This window comes from Numenius arquata, chromosome 6 (genome assembly GCF_964106895.1).
Source record: "Numenius arquata chromosome 6, bNumArq3.hap1.1, whole genome shotgun sequence".
NCBI classification, from domain to species: domain Eukaryota; kingdom Metazoa; phylum Chordata; class Aves; order Charadriiformes; family Scolopacidae; genus Numenius; species Numenius arquata.
In genome coordinates, this window is record NC_133581.1 from 31533822 (window position 1) to 31557304 (window position 23483).

A 23483-nucleotide genomic window follows, 5' to 3' on the forward strand; every position below is an offset into this window, starting at 1 on the left:
TTGCAAACTCGTATTATTTGTAGTATCTCTTGGTATATGCCAGCTTACATATGTGTAGTCAAACTATGGCATTCAATTGCCTGCCTGACTGTGGCAGGGAAGCACACTGCTATTTCTCAGTACTCCGAGATGGAATCATAGAATCATAGAATCATCCAGGTTGGAAAAGACCCTTGGGATCATCGAGTCCAACCATCTACCCTACTCTACGAAGTTCTTCCCTACACCATATCCCCCAACACCACATCTAAGCGACTCTTAAACTCATCCAAGGATGGTGACTCAACCACCATGATTAGTGTTAGTCAGGACAAGTAACAGACACGAGAGAGAAAACAATGAAACCCACCTCTGGACAAGGAGTCTTCTGAGCCATTGGTTGATGTTCATGTGATATTTCAACCAAGTGGCTCTTTAAGAATTGTTTCAACTTTTCAATTTCTTGCTCGCATTCTTCTACTTTCTTTACAGCTTCCTGTGAAACAGTAATCCTCATAAACAATTTAGAATTCAGTAGTACAGAAACAAACTAGTCAGAAATGCAACAAACTTACACTGAAGAGTACTGAAGCCTCCTTTGCATATGTAGTCAAATGTAAAAGAAACTGTGTTCGTTCTGCTATGTTTGCGTAACTCTATCGTCACTAAGTTTATTATTCACCTGCTAAAGACAAACAAACTGCTCTATCCGTAAGTGGAAGTATGGTGGGGTATTCTGCCTAGGAGCACATCTTTGCTTATTCCAGACTAGAGCTATGAATTTGGCTATAAAATGAAAATGGAGCATATTTAATCACATTCACTACAATTTAAAACAGGTTGGGGGGAAAAAAAAAAAAAAAAAAGAAAAAAAAGAAAAAAGAGACACGACAAGGTTTCATATGAAGTTAGAAAGCCTACCTGGTATTTACTGGTGCTCACCTCTTTATTGCCAGCTAGTTCTGCACCGACCAAAAAGGAACCGTGCTGTACACTGGGCAGACACTGCAGCTCAGAGGATAAGCCAACCACAGTATCTGACAATTTGAATACTTCCTATAAAAATTATAAGTATTTCCACTTTGTGTGAGCTTCCTCTTCTTACATGACTTAGAGGAAAACATATTACATACGTCCTAAACAGCCAAATTAACTTTTACTCATTTGACAGTGACAGCAAAATCTCATCAACCCCCATGCTTTTTGTTTGGGTTTTTTTGTTGGTTTTTTTGTTTGTTTGTTGGTTTGGGTTTTTTCAGCAGCACCTGAACAGCCTGACAGGTCGAAAAATCTCTCTGCAAAGTGTACACAGACTCTGCCTTTCAGAGCAAAGAGTCCCCTGCTATCAACAGGAACGGTGCCATTTCCTCAGCCACTTCTTTACAGTAGCACTCGCTCTCAATAAAATGCAAACTAATAAGGTTCTAAATGACTATTTTTTTTCTTGTGAGTTTTAAAAGGAAGAAAAAAACCCCTATTTTTCCCCCTTAAAAAAAAAAAAAAAAAAAAAAAAGAAACCCAAATTGGAGAGGAAGATATTTAATTGTGGCCTATAATCTTAAGGCCAATCTTAAAGATTAATAATATAATCTTAAGGAATCAGAGGAGAACAAAAAAAAAAAAAAAAAAGAGTAGGTCTTCTCCTGCGTGGTTTTAATGAGAAACTAGAAGAAACCCATATCTTCACTTCCACCTAAATAGACTGTTTAGTAATAGGTAAAATGCATACTACCTCAAATTTCCTTGACTAACTAGAGAATATAAATATTTTGTATCCAGACTCCAACGTGTCCTGTCACAGGCCTATATATGAATATAGCCACTCGCCTGCAGATAACTCATCTGTTCCCTGCCTTCCACTGAGGGGTAAAAAATCTTATTTTATGCTTTTCCTAATGTAATATAAATTCTGGCATATATGTGCGACTGAATCTCTTCCTACAAGTGTTGCCTTTCGAGTTATTTCCTGCTTAACATTTGCTCTTTACTTTTCATATTGTGCTAATATAAGAAGACCTACCCATTGTATTCGTTATGGAAGAGCTCACTAAAAACGAGCACGGTAAATCATCAGATATGCAAATACTGCCACTCTCTCGCACAGAAAACCCATAGAAGCAGTGGGTGGCTTCCAACTTCTCTTCCTGATGATGTTATTTAGGGAGAGAGGTGTGGTCCTTGACAGGCCATAATAAAAACAGATGGCAACTTTCAACACAGATCTAAGTCACCTAAAATCCTGCCCCAAAGCATCCTATTACAGGATTACAAATCCTACCTATTACAGGTTTTGTTTCTGTTATACTTTTTCAGGTGTTGCACTGTAACCTAATTATACAAAAGTTACAAGAGCAATCTCCTATTGCATCACCGATAGCAAAATCTGGTCAAATGCACCTAAACACTAGAATTTCAAAACTAATCTGCAGGAAAAAAAAAGAAATAACTATGTACATATTTTATAGGAAGCCTGCCTCCCATTGGCTTTCCTCTCCAGCAGGATACGTACTACTTTTCTAATGCAGCACTCAAAATGCCATCCTTTAATAGCTTTATCCTTTGTTATGTCTTAGCTGGTGCTAGACTTGTATTGTAGTACTGCTACTTTCAACCCATTCAACAGGACTAGGAAAAATCTTTTTGGCACAGTTTGATATCCTAGCTACCAAGAATCGCAATTTTTCCAGTCTGTTTTCTCACAAAGAAATTTTCACTCAGCTACAGATTGTTGGATGCCTATCAGATAAAGGCAAATGCTGAGCAAAAAAGGTCACGGCTGTTTCAAAAAGGAGAAGAATCTAAAGCTTGACCTAATGCACCACATAAACCAATTAGAAATCTCATGGTAACACTTTATAATTGCAAAGCACCCTGTTTCTCACGGTTTAAAAGTGCTTTGAAAATTCTCAAGTATTTAATCTGGCAACTCGCTGAAAAAGGTACTTTTTACCACATCCATTTTTCAAACATAAGGAATGGTATGGACTGAAAAAAAAAAGATCATAGGGACCATACAGATCTCACATAGTCATTCTTTTTTGCAAACTCCAAGCATGCATTAGTCATGTAGCATGTTTGAGTTTTTCTCTTGGTGTGGTGCTCTTAATTTCACAAACTGAAAATCAGAGATTGAGATTCATGTTTTAGCTGCCACTTGTGTCTGCCTGGCCTCCAAAATGTCCAGTAAGAAGTCAGAAAGAATGATTGAATAGTTTGGGTTGGAAGGGTCCTTTAAAGGTCATCTAGGGACACCTTCCACTAGATCAGGTTGCTCAGAGTCCCATTCAACCTGACCTTGAATGTTTCTAGGGATGGGGCATCTACCTCCTCTCTGGGCAACCTGTTCCAGTGTTTCACCACCTTCAAAATAAAAAATTTCTTCCTTATATCTAGTCTAAATCTACGCTCATTTAGTTTAAAATCACTACCCCTTGTTCTATCTCAACAGGCCCTACTAAAAAGTCTGTGCCCATCTTTCATAAGAAAGCCCCTTTAAGTATTGAAAGGCCGCAATAAGGTCTCCTTGGAGCCTTCTCCAGGTTGAACAGTCCCAACTCTCTCAGCCTGTCCTCACAGGAGAGGTGCTCCAGCCCTCTGACCGCTTTTGTGGACCTCCTCTGGACCTACTCCAACAGGTCCATGTCTCTCCCGCGCTGAGGGCTTCAGAGCTGGATGCAGTATTCCAGAGGGGTCTCACCAGAGCAGAGGAGAGGCAAAATCACCTCCCTGGGCCTGCTGGCCATGCTTCTTTTGATGCAGCCCAGAATACAGTTGGCCCTCTGGGCTGTGAGTGCATACTGACAGCTCATGTCCAGCTTTTCATCCACCACTACCCCTGAGTCCTTCTCCTCAGGGCTGCTCTCAATCCCTTCATCTCCCAGCCTCTATTGATACCAGGGATTGCCCTGACCCAGGTGCAGGATCCTGCACTTGGCCTTGTTGAACCTCATGAGGTTCACATGGGCCTACTTCTCGAGCCTGTCCAGGTCCCTCTGGATGGCATCCCATCCCTCAGGTATGTCAACCACACTACTCAGCTTGGTGTCATCTGCAAACTGCTGAGGGTCCACTGATGTAGTCACTCATCAATATAAGTCACTTCAAGATAAGTTTAAGGACTTGAACTTTGCCGATGTGAGCACCTGCATGTAACACTGGACTTCAATCGTCAGTTGTGCAAACCTGGGCCATAAGGCACTTGGGCCTTCATTTCTTTTACAATATGCTAAAACACATGTGACCGAATTGGAAAACTGAAATGAATTTTAAGACCATCCAGTGCCTTGTTGTAGTATCAAATAACACGGAAAAAAGAACAAAAAAATCCCCAAACCATTACACAGAAGATGTCGTAGGTGTACTATAGGCCTGCAAAAGGAATATTGTCTAGTGATCAAAATTATAATAAAATAAAGGTGGTTTAGGTGACAGTAAAAAAAATAAATAAATAATAAAAAAAAAATATCAATTACCTCCAGTAGGTCATTTTGTTCCTTAGTGATTTTTTCTAATTTCTTCATCTCTCTTAAGAGTTGTCTTGCTCTTTGGAAGACTGGGAAAGGTTGCATTTCCACCCCTGGTAGATGAAGTGTTTCTTCATAGGACTGTATATGAACAATGGTCTTCTGCATGGGACCGACATGGTCAAGTATAACCTATCAGGACACAGGATAGATGATGGGTGTAATACTGAGTTGGAAAAATCAACACTGAACAGTTTATACCACTGTCATGATGTGCAAAAGTTCTCTCTGGTGAGTTTCTCATTTAAGAAGGAAGAATATTTTAATCTTGGAACAAGTGAAAATCCATGTCGAGGTTGTCTAAAGCAAGACAAAGACATAATCTACATTTACAATTCTGCTTTTTCTGCATATACACACATAAAGGTTGCACAGTGACAAAAAAAGGGTCACATTCAGATTAGTTACTTATCACTAAGTGTGTCATTTCAAAGTGGCGCATCTTTGGCAGCGAAGACAGTTAAAAAAACTGGTGCAAACTCTTTGATGTCACTTTAGGCAACTCTGGGTTTTATTTTCTTGTGCTGCAAACCAAACAGGAAATGTCCTATGTTAAAGCTAGCCTTTCATAATGGTCCTATAAACAGTCTTATCAACGTAGCAGAGACGATGAACCGGGTGGAAGCCAGGAGAAACCTCTGAAGATGGCTTTCCTGTCAAAGTCACCATTCCGTATCACAACACCCCGAGCAGATACACAGTTTACAATCGCTTTTATCAGTTTTGGATGAACAGAAATGTGCAGTTTCATACCACAATACATGTTTTATGGAAGACTCGGCGATCAACTTACTGAAGACAGAATGGCAATACCAACTCACAATTTCCTGGTTCTCCTAAAAAAAGCATGAAATCCTACTGACACCTCATTCAGCTGGGAACTTCAGATGAAAAAAAATGTAAACACAAACCTCCTCTGGGCCCTTCAATTACTAATAATTTTCTTAAATTCCCTCTGAAAAAGATTTTAATTTCAAAGGCCCCAACTGGCATAGAGATGTTCATTCGCTCATTCATAATCAGCCTGTATCAGGATTTTTTAATTATTAGCCTACTATCCAGGTTTTAAAGTAAGGAAGTAGGTGAATATTACTTTCCAGAAAAAATATTACTTTTGTTTTTCCATATAACGTAGCCATTACAAAGTCATTCTCTGGATAGCAAATATGAGAAGCACAATGACATTTTTATCCCTCCCCTAAAACTGAACCAATGCTTTCTGCATTTCAGCCAGCTAACAATGGGGACAGCACATGGTATAAATGAAAAGATACCGTAATGTTTTGCTTTACTTCTCTAAAGCAGAGAATGGAAAACCATCTGGCCAAGGTATCTTTGCAGTGAAGTCCCTGCATGATGAAATGGTTTTATGCTAAGTCACTCCAGCCTACACTTTCAGAAACCTGCTAAATTTTGCCTTCGTTTTTGGAAAAATAGTGCCTGATTTTCAGACTTTCAGGTTACTTACTGTTTGATGCAAAAGATGACTTGTAAATTCCCCAAAACAAATGGAGAGATAAAAGGGAGGGGGAAGAGGCCCTCCAAGCCTTTCTGAGGAATGTCTCAAACACTCCCAAGTATCTAGAAATAAGGCTATAGCCACCGGGTGGATAATGTGGAGTCTGGATAACGCATGCCTTCTGCTCAAAGAACTGATAAGGCTAACACCTGCTTATCTCTTGTGTAACTCATGCAGACAAAACTCGCCTGAGGTACCTGGAGAAGGAAGTTCTCCCGGAGAAGGAGACCCGACAGCCCTGCTTTTCGTCAGCAAGGACAAGATAACAGGAACCTGTGTAGGTCTTTGTTTCTTCAAAAGGCTGCCATGCTCAGTGGTGACCTTTGCCTTGTTATCCACGAAATGCATATTAAAGTTCACACCCCTGCATAAGCTAATGAAAATTATCGAGATGATGCTAAACATATATGATTATAGCACTCATCCCTCCACCCAATCATGCTACACATCACCTGGGGTAGGGGGGAAACCTGAGACAGAAATGCCGCCGTAGCAGTGGGGCAGGACATACTGAAACTGTGAACATAAAGTAGGAAGGTAAGTGCCTCTGGGGAGATTTTTCATAGAGGAGCGCTCCTACGAAGCGGAGACACCCCCCCATGGCTGGCTGAACCAATGCTGGAACCAGGACCGGTGATCTCTTTATCCCTCTCTCTCCCCCCTTCTTTCTCTTTTCTCTTGAAGTCGTTAAATCCATAATTTATTGTGTATCTGTTGCTAAGTAAGGCAAAGCATGCCTTACCGCTTGCCATAATGTGTTGTATATCTGTTGCTAAGTAACTCAAGGCATACCTTACCGCTTGCCATACTTTGTTATATACCTAAACAATTATCGTGGACCTAGTTAAGACATATATTAATTACTGTGGGAATCTAATAAATGTTTGTACACGGATCTTGAGAGTTGTCTTGCCTTCGTCCATGCTGCTACGAACTTGTGGATCTGAGTCACTCACCTCCTCTCTCTTCAGAGTGGGGCATGACAGTGCAGCAAGTGCCTCTAAGAGCCAGGCCACAAACTCTATCAAATGGAGACACTCAAATACGGCAGGTATATCCGACAACATGCACTTAAGCTACATACTCAAGTTCTCTATGGGTATAGAGCTTTAATTTCAAATATTTTTGTTCAAACGCTGACTGTGCTTCTTGAAGGGATCTCCCAGCAGTCTCACCTTGAGGTTTACATTGAGCAGTTGTCTTGAACCACGCGAACTGGATTCCTTTCAAATGAAACTAAAGAAGAAGATACTCTCCAGAAGAGCCCCTGATGACACCCAGCCACCAACGGTTGTCCATTCTACAGGATCAGTCCAAAGTAAGCCCCCAAGACACATACAACACAGAGAGCAGGTTCTCTGCAATACCTGTTTTGCTGTGTGCTCCTCTTGGATTGCGCTACTTGCTACTGTAGAAACATGTAGGCAGAACCATGACTGAAATACTACGTCCAAGTTTTGACCCAAGAATTAGAATTTGTGTGATACTAGCATTTCAAAGTCATATACTAAAAACTTATTCATGGTAGTTCACAATCACAAAACAGCCTTATCTTTTGAAAGCACATCTATGCTAACTTGTGCATAAATATATAGAGGAAAAAAGCCTATATAGGAGTTTTCACAGACCTGTCCATGCTTAAGTTGGTCTTTAGGAGAAAATTCTAACAGATCTTCTGATGACAGGATTGTCTTCATTTTGGCAATGTCCTTCTCCAACGCTTTTACATGAGATTCAATGGCATCCAATTCCTAAGTTTTGGAAACAAAGAGCATTTGTACTATTTGTATTGAACAAAGGTATTTGTACTATTTACAAATAAGAAAACCAGCTTGCATTTCTGCCTTCCACTTAAATTTAAAAAGAAATACTGAAAAACAAGGGCAGCATATGCAGGATATGTTAACGGAAGCTACCAATCAAAAGGCCAGTTATTATAAATTACGTATCATCATAACTTCTGGAGGGATTAACTATCTACGGTCACCTGGTGTATTTTAAACCCTGAATACAGAATTGAAATATCCTTGAAAAGCCATGTTATAAATTACCAATAGAGACAAGACACTTTTCCAGTGGTGATAATTATCAGCATAGCCAACTGGCGTAATTACACTGTTGCAGCTTTTTATATGAAGAGTCTTATGTCAGACGAAAAACAGATGCGAATACAGTACGGCTGCTTGTGAACTCTCATTGAGACAGTCACAGATTAAATTACGTTGCAAGGTACCTCGGGAGGTCTCTGGTGCCCATCTGAGCAGGTCATTTGGGGCCTGATCCTGTTGAGATTTGGGTATCTACTGAGAAGGGGATTTTACCCACCACCACCACCCTTTGGGCCTCCGATTTAGTGTTTTGCCCATCTCACTGCAAAAAAAAACATCCTTCCTGATACGTAAATGGAATTTCTTTTGTTATAATATGGTTCTGTTACTACTCATCTTTTCTCTGCACACCTCAAGAAGACTCTGGCTCCACCTTGTCTATAGTCTCCCATTATGTAGTAGTAGAGAGCAGTAATTCCCACCCACACACCCTCAAGCTGCCTCTTCTCCAGGCTGAACTGACCCAGGTTTCCCAGCCTTTCCTCCTACATCCTGTGCTACAGCCCCCTGACCACCTTGGTGGCCTTCCTGGACTCGCTTCAGGTATGTCTATGTCTTTCTTACACTGGGAAACCTAAACCTGGGCAAAGCGCTCACATATGATCTCACAGATGCCAAAAAGAGAGATTCCTCCCATGGACCTCCTGGCTACACTCTTGCTTAGGCAGCCCAAGATGCTGTTGGCCTTCTTGCTGCAAGGCCACGCTGCTGTGTCATGATCAACTTGTTGTCTACCAGGACCACTGGCCCTTTTGGCAAAGCTGCTTTCCAGCTGGCTGGCCCCCAGCCTGTACTGGTATTTGGACATGTTCAATCCTGAGTGCAGGACTTCGCATTTGCCTCTTTTGAACTTCATGAGGTTTCTGTCAGCCCATTTCTCCAGCCTGTCCAGGTGCCCCTGAATAGGAGCCCTACCCTCCCAGCAGGATAAGCCCTTTCAGTTTGCCAGTCAAAAAGCCCTGCATTTCTCCTCCTAAACAAGAAATTTCATCAATACTTTTAAACTTTACAGCTTAATTAGATACCAAACACCTTCTGATGGTTTGTTTCTCAAACAATTAAGTTCTTCACTTGGCACACCTACTAAAACCAGCACACCATTTTTCTAGGCAGGCAATCTAAGCTGTATTTCACAACATACGGTGAAGCTCCGATAAAAGGCACTTATAGATCACCCAAACTTACATCAGCCACCAGCTGGATCTGTGGAAGAACCTCTGCGATCTCATGCTGTAAAGTTGCTACTTGATCAGCTATTTCATTTAGCTGTTGCATTACACTGTCTGTTTCAAAGACTGGTGCTAGCTCCTCCAGCTCCAAGTACACACTGTGTAGAAGATTTTGCTTTTGCTCCGAGTCTTCCAAAGCCATCTGGAGACAAAGGAAGAGCTTAGTTTGATCCATCAATGGTGAACAAGGAAGTTTCACAGAGGTTAGAACCTGAAGAAACCAGCTTTAATTTCCTGTATGTCACTGACCATTGCATGTATTCCCAAAAGCTTAGTTCAGACTAAAGCACTCCTAAGGGAACCAAACTGCTGCATCCTGCAGGCAGAAAACTGAGAGACTGATGTCATGATTTTAAGGGAATCAGTTAGATAAAATAGGTCTACATAAGCATGACAAAAGGCATGAAGGGGAAGATCTCGCACTCAGAGAAAGGTCCCACCCCCAAAAAAAGAAAAGCATGAGATTTTGGAGAAGATTCCTCTCCAGCTCCTGTGCCATGGTCAGGCTGACCCCTGTACATGAACAAGACACGTCACCCAGACACCTGAAAAGGGAGTTTCTGCACACCAGCCTGTAGACAGCAGATGTAACAAAATGCTCCAGAAAATATCTGGCCAGTTGTGCATGATAGGAAGATTCTTCCCATCTCCTGCCGCTGAGTGGATAAGTCTCTAGATTAATTAGAGTGAATGTCTTCATGAAGAACAGTGAGGGTTGCAAGAAACACGTGTGATCCCTTTGTCTCTGTGGCATATGCAGGAAAGGACTGAATGCATGTCTCAACCCTAATGCAAGCCTTGGATGCACTTTCAAATCCACAAGTTTCCCAGCCCATTCCCAGAACACATAAAACTCTCCAAATGACAAACGCAAGAGACAATAAGCTTTTGTCACAAAAACGATTACAGATTTTGAAATCACAACCTCCCCATTGTGGCTACGTGCTCCGTCACTTACCAGCCCAGAACAGTCAGCTACTTTTTCTAAGGAATTCTTATTAGTTTTAATACAAAAATCTACGTTCAGAGAACCAACTTTCTGTCTTGGCCTAAGCCAAGAAGTAGATGTATAGAAAACTCAAATTTCAAATACAAAATTGCCAGAAATCCTCTTGGTACTTGCTTGTCCCTGATCTTCCTTGTAATAGTAATATTGAAATTACCAGTCAGAATTACCTTCAAGATACAATAAGAACTGCCTTCCAAACCGCAATTCCCTTCAAAGTTTGCATCTCACACACAGCCATCAAAATACCACTTAACTGTTTTTAGATCACATACACACAGTACAGAAAGAACCGTATCTATTCAGCCAGTAAAAACTGACTGTAGCCACACAGCAGAGTAACAGAAGACAACCACACATTTCCAGAACATAGATGCGCTACAGTTCAGCGCTTTCACAACATGGGTACGTTCAACAATGAAAAGTATCTATCTATATTTCATGAGTATCAGCTACTTTTCACTTAAAAGGATTTACTGAAAACAGTGAATTATTTATGTCAGTCAGGCTTTAGAATGCAAAATTGTGTTAGTACAGAGCAACCAGTTCTAACAAGACCATGTATCTGCATTAACACTTACCTGAAGGTCATCAGTATGCTTGCGTAAGCTTTTGGCAGAGTCATTTTGAGGATGTGCACCTAGCAAGCAGTTGGTGTTTTCTATCCAAACTTTCACATTTTTCAAGAGTTCGTCATATTCTTCCATCTTGTTGGCAGCCTAGGAAATGACAGGATTTTACAAAAAGGCACAAATGCATTTCTACTCAATGTACAGGATAAACGCATCTATGGACGAGATTAAAAGAAAACAGGATGCACTTTCATCAAGGTCAGTTAAATTAGTATGGTGAAATAAAGACCATAATTTTTCTGAAACAGTTTCATGATTTCAGGCTATCTCCTCTAAAGTAAGTTTGGTGCTCATGTACTTACATTTCACGGGCTTACATTTCACGGGGGTATTGTTACAATTTATACGGCAATGTTACTTTAATAGGTAATAATTAGCAGAGTAACAGAGAAACATCTCATCACCCATCCAGGGGCACGAATTCCCCCTGCTAATCCCTGTCAGCCATGGGGCAGAGCCAATCCTTTGGGGTAGGAGCTGGAGGTGATGTTTGCCGCTCCAGAAACTCTTCACTACAGCAGGCTTTTGACTCTATTGATTTGAGATCCTTTGATGAAATTTTATGCAAAGCCTTTATTTTTTTATAAGATGTAATTTTTTACAAAAAAAAAATTTACATTTGCATCTACCTTGTTTAAAATGGCAGTTCTGCGCTCAGCAAGTTGTGAGACCTGTTGGTACTGCTGAAGGGGGGTCACTAAGATATCCATCAACTCCTGTGCATGGCAGGAATCCTGCTCTACTATATCATGCACCTCTGCATCCAGTTCATTGAGTTTGTAGTGCCAAAGGTCCAGCATATCCCAGATTTGCTGCATGCGGAGAGAGGGGAAATGAAATATAAGGTCAGGCTCAAAGATAACAGCAGAGTTATTTGTTCTTCATGTGGGGCATGTGGAATTGCTAAGATTTCAGAATTGATATGAGAGAGAGAACAGAACGCTCTGCATCTACTGGTGTGACTCACAGTTGAAAAAGAACCACATATTTTCCTGTGAGAAAGAATTGGTAAATATTCACCAGATAAATGCTTGCTTGTTGTTCTCCTTTTACAGACACAAAAGGAACGGAGGGCCACTTTACACTCCTGCTAAACCAGGCTCTCTAGAAACAACCCACAATCTTTTAACGCCCACAAAATTTTTTGGGCAAAATTACCTTCTGAACTTCTTTGGCTTTTGCAATGTTTTCGCTCTTCTGTTGTAACATCTTTTCAATAGCTCGAAGACCATTGTTAATAGTTTCTGCTTTTCTTTTCAGCACATTCTGAGGAGAGCTCTGCAAGATTTCAAAATTAACCTGTCAAAGTAAAGAGAAAACAAGAGGGGAGGTTACAAAGGTCTGCTTGTTTCTGTGCACCACTTCACCAAAACCATTCAATTACTTTTTAGGTTTCTCTTGACGAGTTCCTTAAAAACTCGTCAAACTACTTGAAAACAGAGGAATGGAATTACATTTGCAAGGAGAAGCATTAATGGGAGCAGGTTCAATGTTTACATGTTGCTCAATAATTTCCTCTCACTGAAAAATGACTGGGAATCCCTGAAGAAACACACAGTAAGAGACTGCAACTCCCTGGGTGCTTCGCTTCGGCTGCCCCTCTTCTAATCCGTAACAGAGGCTAATCACGCTGCAGCGTGGAAAGGGTCACATTTAGATTAGTGCTGTAAGAAACCTAGAACGAAATCTTTATGTCTCAGCTGAGAGGTATTACTTCCATGTAAGAAATAAGGGAATATGGGGGTGCATCACTACATAGTGAATTTCTATATAAACTTAGAAACTTATTACTAAAATAAAAGGCTCTGAGCCCCAGAAAGTATGTGACACAATTTTATTCCGCAGACTCCACAGAAATGAAAAAAACTGGCACACTGGAGGGCCTGGTTTTGTGTGGAAAGAGAAAAACTCTCAAGTAATTGCCTGAGCACAGATCCGAGTGACACAGTAAAGTACCAGGTTACTACAGACTAGATGAAGTGCAGGGAGTGAGTTGCTCCCTCCCTTCCCTCCTGGAAGCGATGTTTTTTCTTACTAAACCCTACTAGCCATTGGGGTCAGCCAAGCACCAGGAAATTGTTAAATCATGGTAAATTCATGGTAAAAAGGAATTTTTTGGGCAGCTCTAGGATTTATGGGGCATATGGACATTGCACAGCTTTATGCTGTGTTGATCCAAAAGATTTTTGGTTCAGTAGTTATTCTGGATTGAAGCTCCTTATACTGAAATACTTTATCGAATTAAGATCGAATTAAGATAAAATTTAAAATTTTAAACTTTTTAAAAACTTTTTAAAAATTTTAATTTTCAACTTTATCGAATTAAGATAAAATTATCAAACAAATTAAGATCGTTATTTAGTTAATAAATTATTTATCCATTTTTATTTCTTAATGTTATTAACATTATTTATTATTTATAGATTCCAACATGTAGTGTCAGACCAATATAATAATAACTACAAGGTACTGTATGGATAAAATTGCATTAATCAAAATAAATGTATAGAGAAAAGAATTACAGGGCTCCCCTCAAATACTTGTGTTTATACAAAAAAAGCTATAAAGTCCAGTCTGTACTAAGACTCCTTGAAAAAAAGAACTTAAATTGTAATCATGAAACGCTTCACCATTACTACTATCCTGGAGTATACTAAACATGAAAAATTCTAGATGCTGGTAGTGCTGGTTTCCAAAATAGAAGGGAAACATGGATGAGTGACATGACACAGTTGGAAATGAGAAAGCAGACGAAGTACTGGCTTCCTTTCTTCAGAAAAAACGCTGCATCTGTCAATGCTCTGGTCAGTGGTAGGGCAGGATTTCAATTTCAAGACTTCTTACAGGGATGAATTTATTGTATTTTTCAGATAAAACGCATGAGATCAAAAGTACAATTTATTTTCATTTTTAGGTTAGCAGATTTAGAAGAAAGCAGAATGCCTTTAAAATATGGCATATGAAAAAAATATGAAGTTAATTCAATTTAACACATACTGCTACCTCCTAGTATGTAATTAAACTCATGCTCAGTTCCACTAGGATTTAGTTTGTTTCCTAAATGGACTTTAAAAAATTCCAAGATCGTTTACAATGTTTTCCACTACCTAAATGTGGAAAGCAAAACGTTTTCTAGTTTCCAGGACCAGTTCTTTCACTCCAACATGTAATGTGTGCATTGGGATAATCTTTTATCTCAGTAAAAGAAACGGTAAACAACAAAACCACCCACCCCAAAACAATAAATACCATTTTACTGCCATTCTCCTTTTCTCTCCAACCCTGTTGTTGGTTCTAAAAAGACTGGTTCTGTTTTGAAACAGGAACTACAAAGTTAACCAAATTTAAACTAATAAGCTGTAATAAATGTGTCTCTAAATATTTAATACAACATAAAATGAATGAATAATCTGACAGACTCTAACAAGTAACTGGATTTTGAAATTATTTTATTAAACTTTCAAGCTTTATCAAATTAACTGAGATTTAGCCTTTAAAATTAGTGTTAAACATTATTATTTCTGAAATAAGAGAACTGAAAGGTTTTTTTGACTTTTTAAAAAGTAACACAAATGAATCAATAACAATGATAATAATTATACCAGGGTAAAATTTGACCTCAAACTTACAGTATTACTCCTTTTTCCTTTAATTTCACTTTCAGTTAACTGTTTATACCCCCTGTAGATAGAAAACATTGCAAAAAGCAGAGGCAATGTTATTTAGTTATTTAAAGTTCCTGCCTGCTTTTAAAGGAATGCAACCGTGTCCTGACGAGTGGTATAAAGAACCATGCCCTGATACCCTACCGTGTGTGCAAACTGGATAAAAAAAAATAATCCAGTTTCAAACTCCTCTTTTAACTCAATTTTGAAAATATCTTCTTGGTTAAGCTGTACAAACTTCCCAATCAACCTTGACTACTAGTTCAGTTTAAGAATCAGACTGGATAGAAAACAAGATCCATATCATATCCAAGACACTACTGCTAGTGGTTCTGCCTGTCCTCCTTTAGCAGAAAAGAAAAATACTATATTCGCACTGCTTACTTTAAGGTTTTTCTAAAATGAAACAGTTAACATGAGGAATCTCTCCTCACGCGCACGTTTTCACAGGTAGAAAAATGCAAATGAAAATAATCAGTATTTCAAGTTGAAATTTATAGTTATGACATTCACCAAATATTTCTGTACTTATTTATACATTACAAAAAGGTAAGTACGAAAAGCACATCAACAGTTACCTTTTCTTCTAGGTCTTGCAATACCTTCTTGCAGTCCTCCAACTGTGTTTCAATCTCTGCAGGAACTATTGTATACATTTCAGAATACTTGATCCGGAGTTTCTCCATTATATCCTTTAGAGTTTGACTTTCTTTGCCAACCACACTCTGAACCTCCTACAAAATTAAGAATAACTTCAGCGGTTTTTTTTTCAACCCAGTTTTTTGACTGAGCGTAGATGCATGTGTGTATATGTGCATATTTATATACATACATACATATTGTGTTTTATATTTCCTGCCATGATTATGGTTTGGAAAAGTTGTTTTTGTGGTATCAAACCTAATTTGACTATCTCTGCGAGCAGATTAACTTTGAGAAATACTCACTCATTTAATCAAATATTGCGCTTCAATCTGTGAGAATTAATTAAACCTGATACTGCTCCATGTCAGGCAACTGACGCACTGGTGTTTACTGACAGGTATAGCAATGCAATCATTTGAAGTGCTCCTCCGAATAAATGTTACCCTTTGTGCTCTCCCTCTTGCCAAAAGTGCATTTTCTCTTTGAGAGATGTTTAATAGCCAACGTTTATTCCTTCATTATTGTAAACACCACAAAGACCACAAAAAGCAACAGGTTCGAAGCTGAAGTGTCTGCTTTCAGGCAATTATGCAGAGCAGCACAGCAGGCTCCTTTCAAAACAGTAGTTTCCAGTTCTGCATGAAGAATGTAGGTTTTATGAGATAAAAGAAACTTAACAACTGTCTACAGCCTGTGGCCTAGAAATAAAATCCGATCTAAGTCCTCTTGCAGAAAGAATGAAGAAACTCATTTGTTTTGAAGGTTTTCTAGAATTTCAAGCTGAAAAGTTCTGTTTGTTTGCTTTATGGTTTTCTTCAATGCTCAGTTGTTTGAGAAACTCAGATGTTAACTCAAGTTATTGGGGAAAATGACCTAAAGCTCCTACCAAGTAATGAAAGACAATAAAATTAACAACCTTTTCTTTTTCAATCAGAGGTTAACGGTAATCCATTAACTCCTAGTCTCCACTTGGGAATCTTTTCCATCACACGAATACAATGCACAGAAGAAATACGTTAAGTCTGATTGATTTCCTGTCATCTCACGAGAACAGGGTCTGATATTACAAAACTCCAAGCCGTGAAACAGCTGTGTGCCTAATTCTACCATAGAGCAGGCTGTTGTTGTCAAATGGTCGAATAAAGATCGTGCCAACATTTACGGGAGTTTACAGATTCCCTGACTTGAATTTGAAAGAATCAGTTACAACATTAGTCTCCAAAACAAATAGGTACCTCCATTCAATAAATGCAATGGAGTCCCAAATAATGCTATAGGTTTTATAGAAACTAGGTTTTCTTTGGAAGCAGGGATGAAATTGCCCTGCAGATTTTGGCTTACTGGTGTTTGCATTAGGCAAAATTAAAGAATTTTTCAATACTTTCAGCTCAATTTTCACAAAAGGAACAGCCCCCCTGGAATATACTGCTACAAAGACATCATTTGACGGGACTGCTGCTAATATTTGCTTGTTCTGATTGCTTCGGGAACAGGAACAATGTCTAAACCTAATTTTGGGTGAGTTTTAGGTGCTCAGAGTAGCACAGTTTGAATTTCAGGCAAAAGAAGAGGCATCAAGTATCTGCAGTGATAACACTTCCTCATGGATTCAAAGAGCTCAGTAAAAGAGCAGACCCACAGCCATGATGGCTCATGGGTTTTCAGAACTTCCCCAAGATGTAGTTAACATTTCTCTCTCATGCTAACTCCCAGGAAAGTACTCATATCTGCCACCACGGTCTTTGGTTTCTGTATTTTTCCTAGCCCTTTGCCAGCTTCAAGCATCCACCTCCTAAAGAAAATACATGGTGGGGACCCAGAACTAGCTTTTATACAAGACACGGGAGAGACCAAATTTGTAATAGACTTTAGTAGGCTAGAATAAATAAATTATAAAGTTCTAGAGTTAAAAGATAACTCAAATATAATTAAAATAATTTTTGATCAATATTTAAAAATTAAGATAGTACTATAAACACAATGAGACTAAATTGAAACAAAATAATTAATAAATAAACCCACATTCAGGAAGCGTTAGGAGTACTGCTATTTCATAAAGTCAACAATTCAAAGCAGGATAACAACAATACGTTGAAATGATAGAAATGTATGGACTAGGTTGCTGCAGAGTGCTGGTTGCTGCTGGTGCAGACTGTGGTCTTGATCACAACTCGATTTCTAAGAAGCATTTTTACCAGGCTCACCTCCTGAAGTGGTACATCAAATCCAGAGCATCTGAAGCTGCCCTGCCTAGGTAGCAGAGGGGGAAGAGGCACGAGATGTACACTAAGCAGTCCTTCCTAAAAAGCATGCAACCGGCTGTGAATCTCTCTGCAATCTGGAAAGACATCTATGTCTGCTAGCTCAACCACATAGAAGAAGAGGAACTCAGACCAAGGACATATTGGCATATTCTGCTGAGCCAGATGCATTCTCTATAAGTCAATGTGCATATGCATATAACTTTGCCACTAATTTTATTTAGAGCAAGTTCAAGCCCCAGCATAAAAGAGAACATATTCCGAATGCCCCTACACAATAACAGCTCCATTACCAACCTCCAGTTGTCCTGCCTTTCCAGTAGCATCTTGCAATAACGCAGATGCAGCATTCTGTAATGCATTTGTCACAGCACTTATTTCTTCAGTGATCTTGTTCCTCTCTTGAATCTCAGCTTGTACAGAATCCTTATGGTCTTGAGCTTTTTCATACAACCTATGAAAGATTTCCAGTAAGAAAATATCAAGTGTTAGACTTTACACTAAGTAGGAGTAATCTAAGAGCATGCTTAATACAGCTATTTTTAAAAATATATATCCAGAACCACACTTGTATGTATTTTTATATTATTTTCTGTAACTAAATCTTTGAGTTTCTGTCCTTCATTGTCTCAGTTTCTTCAAAAATGAGTCTTCAGATATGGCCAGACAAAGTACTTGGTAGACCAAATCAGATAGCATGCAGACTCAGAAAACACTGGCAGAGCAGAAGACGAACGTCACAAAGATTTCCATGTCAAAAAGAAGGCACGGAGATGGGCGAGTACTATCACAGATTTCCAAAAAAACGTTTGAGGCAAATTTTAAACAGCGGCACTCAGTAAGGTAAAAGTTGCATTGTTGCAAAAAGTACAAGGTGTGATTTTTCGTAAGAGTGCAAGACCCACACATGTCATGCAAGTTCACAAGTGCTTGGAGCGTCCAAAATTGACCAGCACCCCTTCTGATTCCTTCTACATTTGAACACAAATTGCAGGCCACACATGATATGGCCAGGCTCAGGTCTTCCCCCTAACTGCTATCTCCCAAAGCCCACGCTGGAGACAGCAGATGGGTTAGACAAAGCACTGGTCTGACCCAGGAGGGTATTGACTATGTTTTGAAGTGCATTACAGCTTTTATATATTCTTCAATATCCTATAAAAGGCTGCTCTTATAAGTAGTCCTATGTCATATCTTCAACAGAAATTTCACATGACTTACTTTTTACAGCGATCCTGCATTGCCTTTATCTCACATAAGGCGGGAAGGGCAGCTTCTGCTTCAGTACTTTCAGAGGTATTCAGAATGTTTCTTATTCGGTGAAGAAGTAAGAGTAAGAGGAGCTGTTGCTGGTTGATGTTCTCCTCAAATGAGTTCACAAAATCTAGTAATTCTAACAGTTCCTCTCTGGTGGCCTTTTCTTTCTCTTTAAGACTTTCTGGCTGTTCTTCCTGGAGCTTATCGAGAATTATTGTTTCTCGTTCCAGCTAAGTAAACAGCATGTCAAAGCATGAGACAAAGTGCTTTTTTATTCCATCACCTTAAGTTACATTATTCATTCACTCATACACGTGACTAAGTACTGGGAATTACACAGCCAGAGAGCTTGAACCTCTGAAATGTGCCAAAACATTTAAGCTTGCTCTAACAAAGCACATCACCACAGAGTTGTTCTGGGTTCAGAGAATTTGTACTATAAATATCGCCATCATTTTTGACTCCAGGTTCAAGAAAGGCTGTGGATAACTGGCTGATCAGTGGGTGGGAAATTATGTTCTGCACTGATCTCAGCCCTTTACATGCCACTTTACTGAGGGCCCCATCCCTACGACATTCCTCAAAACTTACAATTTGTTGAACAACTCACCTCTTCATTGATGAATTTCCATTCCTGCTTTAGTTCTTCACAGTTAATTTCCAGCCCTTTCGCTGCCTCAAGCAGACCCAGCCAATTTTCCCACAGTACTGTTACAATCCTGCCCGGCGCCCTGTCACTTCCCTTGCATAATCTCATCAGCTCTCCAGAGACCTGCCTCAGCTTCACAAGATCATCTTCAGCCGAGTCGATGTTGGAGACTAAAATCTTATAGGAAAAATAAACAAGTAAATAAATAAAACAATACAGTCAGAAGCGCTAATGAAGCATTCAGTTACATGATTAGGATTCTTTAATAAAATGGCAGTCACTCCACTGAGCTTAAATAAGGCTGCAATGAGAGAATCCTGTTGGCCAAGACTGTGGAGAAAGATGGAGTAAATAAAACAAGCAAAACAAACAGAAGAGCGGTGTGCCCAGGCAATTAGCTTGTTCTTACGTCTTTCTGGTTATTTGGAAGGGAAGAGGAATGAGCAGGAATTACAGATGTATAAAATGGCAAGCCTGTAATATGATGAGAACTAAAAGAGACGCCAGCAAAGAGGCTGGTTATAGGAGAGGTCTTGGGGGGGCAGGCAGCAAGAGAGTCCTGGCTGGGGAAACTTTCACTTCTGAGGGAAACCGACAGCAATGTTAAAAATCTGATCACCCTGGGTGCTGCAAAGAAGTAACGAGGAATCTGAACAGAAATGCAACACTACCTTAAGCACAGATAATGTTTGATTTCTACAGCAATAAGATGTACTCATTTTACATGGCCTATTATAATCTGATCTTTCTATAGGTATATATTCTGTGGGTTTATATATACATAAATACAGGAAAAAGAATTTAATTTCTTTCTACGAGGATATCATATGGTGTGTGCATAACTGCTATATCGCAGTTTTGCATGATCTTTTCAAGTTCTTCAGAGCCTCTCTTACCTTGCTTTCTTCTAAGTGCTCCAAAGCTTCTTTATAAGACATTGGTATTTGAGACAAAGACTGGCTAAGCATCTTTTCCAGATTGTGAAGATTGTCGCACACCGTATCTTTGGTTTTCGTGTAGCTTTTGTATTTTTCAAAATACCTGTAGGAAACAATTAATAGATCAATTAAAATTTATTGTGGTTGCTCCTCTCTTCAACCATAATGCCCGCTAGAATTAAAAAAAAAAAAAAAAATCTCCTGAACTGCAAGCTATCTTCAATTAGCATTTATTATACACTTCTGGTCCACTATCTGAGATACTTTAAATAACACAGGTACAAAAGCCACAGAGGTAAAGAAATATAGGTATGTATATCCATGTATCATCCATGGAGCTGCTCAATAAAGTTGTATGTCTTGATCTAAAACTCCATCCTCCTCAGACGTTCTCAAAAATGAGCTCCCAGTTTGTAATACACATTCTGTTTGTCCCTACAATGTGTGGTCTGTACAACTGCCATTTCTTATTTCTATATCTTATCATCTCTTTTCTATTACCAAAGTCTTTAAAGTCACCCAGTTCTTCAATTATAAAAGCACATTTTAAGGTTATGCTCAACAGAACCAGCAGCACTGGATCATGAGTAAGCAATTTAAAAATCCTTTACTCTACCTCCCAAGCTTTTTCTGTGCAGGTATCTGAAGGCCCTTCAGATCTCTTTCATACCGATATTTGAAGGAAGAAAACCGTGGCCTGTGGCTGGTTTGTTCTTTACTCTCTCAAGCCATAGAATAGCCGATGGCAGACATGCATTAGGGCCCCTCTGAAAACTATTCTAACCTGCACCAGCACTGAACTAGAGACTGCAGGAATGTGCTTTCTTCTGATTATGGTACCATATGACACTCAGTCGAGTCCCATACATACTTTATGGAAGATACTAAAAATTACTGTATTGTAAATTATTACTAATATGCTTACTGTCTGGTAATTTTCCTTCCATTACAATCACATCTGGGAACCACAGAAATGCTTGCAGTTCTTTCTGCTGAATTACCTGGTTCTATCAGAGCAGAAACAATGCTGCATTTTTTATCAGTCAAATTTATCATAATAAGGAACGTGATCTGGGAAGATCTCTTAAACCTACCTCTGTTCATCAGCTTCCTTTCTTTGAGCCTTCTCTCTTAATGCCAAACTCTTATTGACTAGTTCTGTTAAAGTATTTTCCAGACATATTTTGTCTTCTGGTTTCACTAGGTTTTTCAGCTTGGAGCACAGGTTTTCTATGCTAGCCTTTACAGAGTTGAACTCTTCTTGTTTCCATTGTGGAGTCTGACAGATCTCCTCCAAGCTATTGAACTCTGCTGCAGCAGACTTGACTTGAGCTTCATAGTCCTCCAGGAACCCAGCAGCCCTCTGAACAGCCTTGGTATAAAGCTCACCGGTCTCACATGCCTCCTCTAGAGCACTCTGAAAGTGTTAAAAAGACAAAGGAACAATCAAGAAAGACAGCTGTGCTCCTCTGGATCACCAGATGGTCTTCTCAGAATTTCACACCTTGTTGTCCTTGAGACCAACGCTCCCAGAATTGGCCTGCGGAGGTGAGGGAGGACACATGGCAAATGCACTCTGCTACCTAGGTAGTCACAGAGCAATCCACATGGTAACCTGTGGATGGACTGCCCTCAACCATAGGAACAGGGATTATGATTCTATGAGGGAACTGCCAATACTGGAAAAGTCCAGAGAGAAGGATGGCAGGACACAAGAGCCATATGATCCCTTATGGACACGGCTGTATATGTCCTGTTCAGACAAGGAAAGCCCACAGGTTGATGCTTTATTTCGCTCTAGGGGATATCTCCACTATGACTTGCCAAACTGCTCACTAAACCCACTTCTCTTATGTATTTATACACAGAATGATTGGTGACTTTGCCAGCTCTTGGATTCCCACAGGGCAGAGGAACTTTGTCATTGTGCTTCCCACACAATACCCAAGCAGTGAAGATGAAGCACAGCAAACCAGAAAATGTGGTGGCAGGACCATAAGTCCATCAGGGATGCTGAGTCCCTCCCCCTCTTATTAGCTACTACCTCATATTTCCTCGTTTGTATCCATCGACCTCTTGGGCAGTCAGGACACAGATTCATAGATTGGTCCAGGCCGGAAGGGACCTCCAAAGGCCATCTAGTCCGACCTCCCCGCAGTCAGCAGGGACACCCCCAACTAGACCAGGTTGCCCAGGGCCTCATCGAGCTTCACCTTGAATATCTCAAGGGAAGGGGCCTCAACCACCTCCCTGGGCAACCTGTTCCAGTGTTTCACCACCCTCATGGTAAAGAACTTTTTCCTAATATCCAACTTCAACTTAAAGCCATTGTCCCTCGTCCTATCACTGCAGGCCTTCGTAAACAGACCCTCCCCAGCCTTCCTGTAGGCCCCCCTCAGGTACTGGAAGGCCACTATGAGGTCTCCCCGGAGCCTCCTCTTCTCCAGGCTGGACAACCCCAGCTCCCTCAGTCTGTCCTCATAGGAGAGGTGCTCCAGCCCCCTGATCATTTTGGTGGCCCTCCTCTGGACCCGCTCCATCAGGTCCATGTCCTTTCTATATTGAGGGCTCCAGACCTCCAGGGGAGGTCTCACCAGAGCAAAGTGGCAGAATCACCTCTCTGGATCTGCTGGCAACACTTCTTTTGATGCAGCCCAGGATGTGATTGGCCTTCTGGGCTGCGAGTGCACATTGCCTGCTCATGTCCAGCTTCTCATCCATCAGCACCCCCAAGTCCCTTTCCTCAGGGCTGCTTTCTAATACCTCATCCTCCATCTTCTTGACCAGGACACAGTTCCAGAACCTCTCTGCTATGAAGGTTACCACGCTTCTGGTTTCCAAAATAAATTTATTCACTAACTCTTTCTCATTGTATTAACACTGCCCTTTAGCTTAAGGAGTCCTTTTCCATCCATCAAGTCTACCCTCCAGCCTAATTACATTTCTCAGATAGATTTCCCACTTGCCCTCAGCTTAGGAGGTTGAGCAAATTCAGTTTTATTAACTGCCCTCAACATTCCTTATCCCTCTAATACCACCTGTTCCAGTTTGAGTGGACCTTTTCCTGACAAA

General features: G+C 40.1%; 1 protein-coding gene across 1 annotated transcript in view; it reads right to left on the reverse strand.

Annotated features, from left to right (window-relative positions):
- SYNE2 (spectrin repeat containing nuclear envelope protein 2) overlaps nt 1–23483 on the reverse strand; it is a 197690-nt gene that overhangs the window by 89640 nt on the left and 84567 nt on the right. Inside the window, exons 51-63 of the mRNA XM_074149900.1 lie at nt 21506–21828; nt 20370–20514; nt 19435–19650; nt 18789–19054; nt 17865–18021; nt 15240–15395; nt 12155–12295; nt 11626–11808; nt 10946–11083; nt 9315–9500; nt 7650–7772; nt 4452–4634; nt 350–475 (exon numbers count right to left, since the gene is read on the reverse strand). Of these exons, the coding sequence (XP_074006001.1) occupies nt 350–475; nt 4452–4634; nt 7650–7772; nt 9315–9500; nt 10946–11083; nt 11626–11808; nt 12155–12295; nt 15240–15395; nt 17865–18021; nt 18789–19054; nt 19435–19650; nt 20370–20514; nt 21506–21828 (2343 nt within the window). The remainder of the gene's footprint in view (nt 1–349; nt 476–4451; nt 4635–7649; nt 7773–9314; nt 9501–10945; nt 11084–11625; nt 11809–12154; nt 12296–15239; nt 15396–17864; nt 18022–18788; nt 19055–19434; nt 19651–20369; nt 20515–21505; nt 21829–23483) is intronic.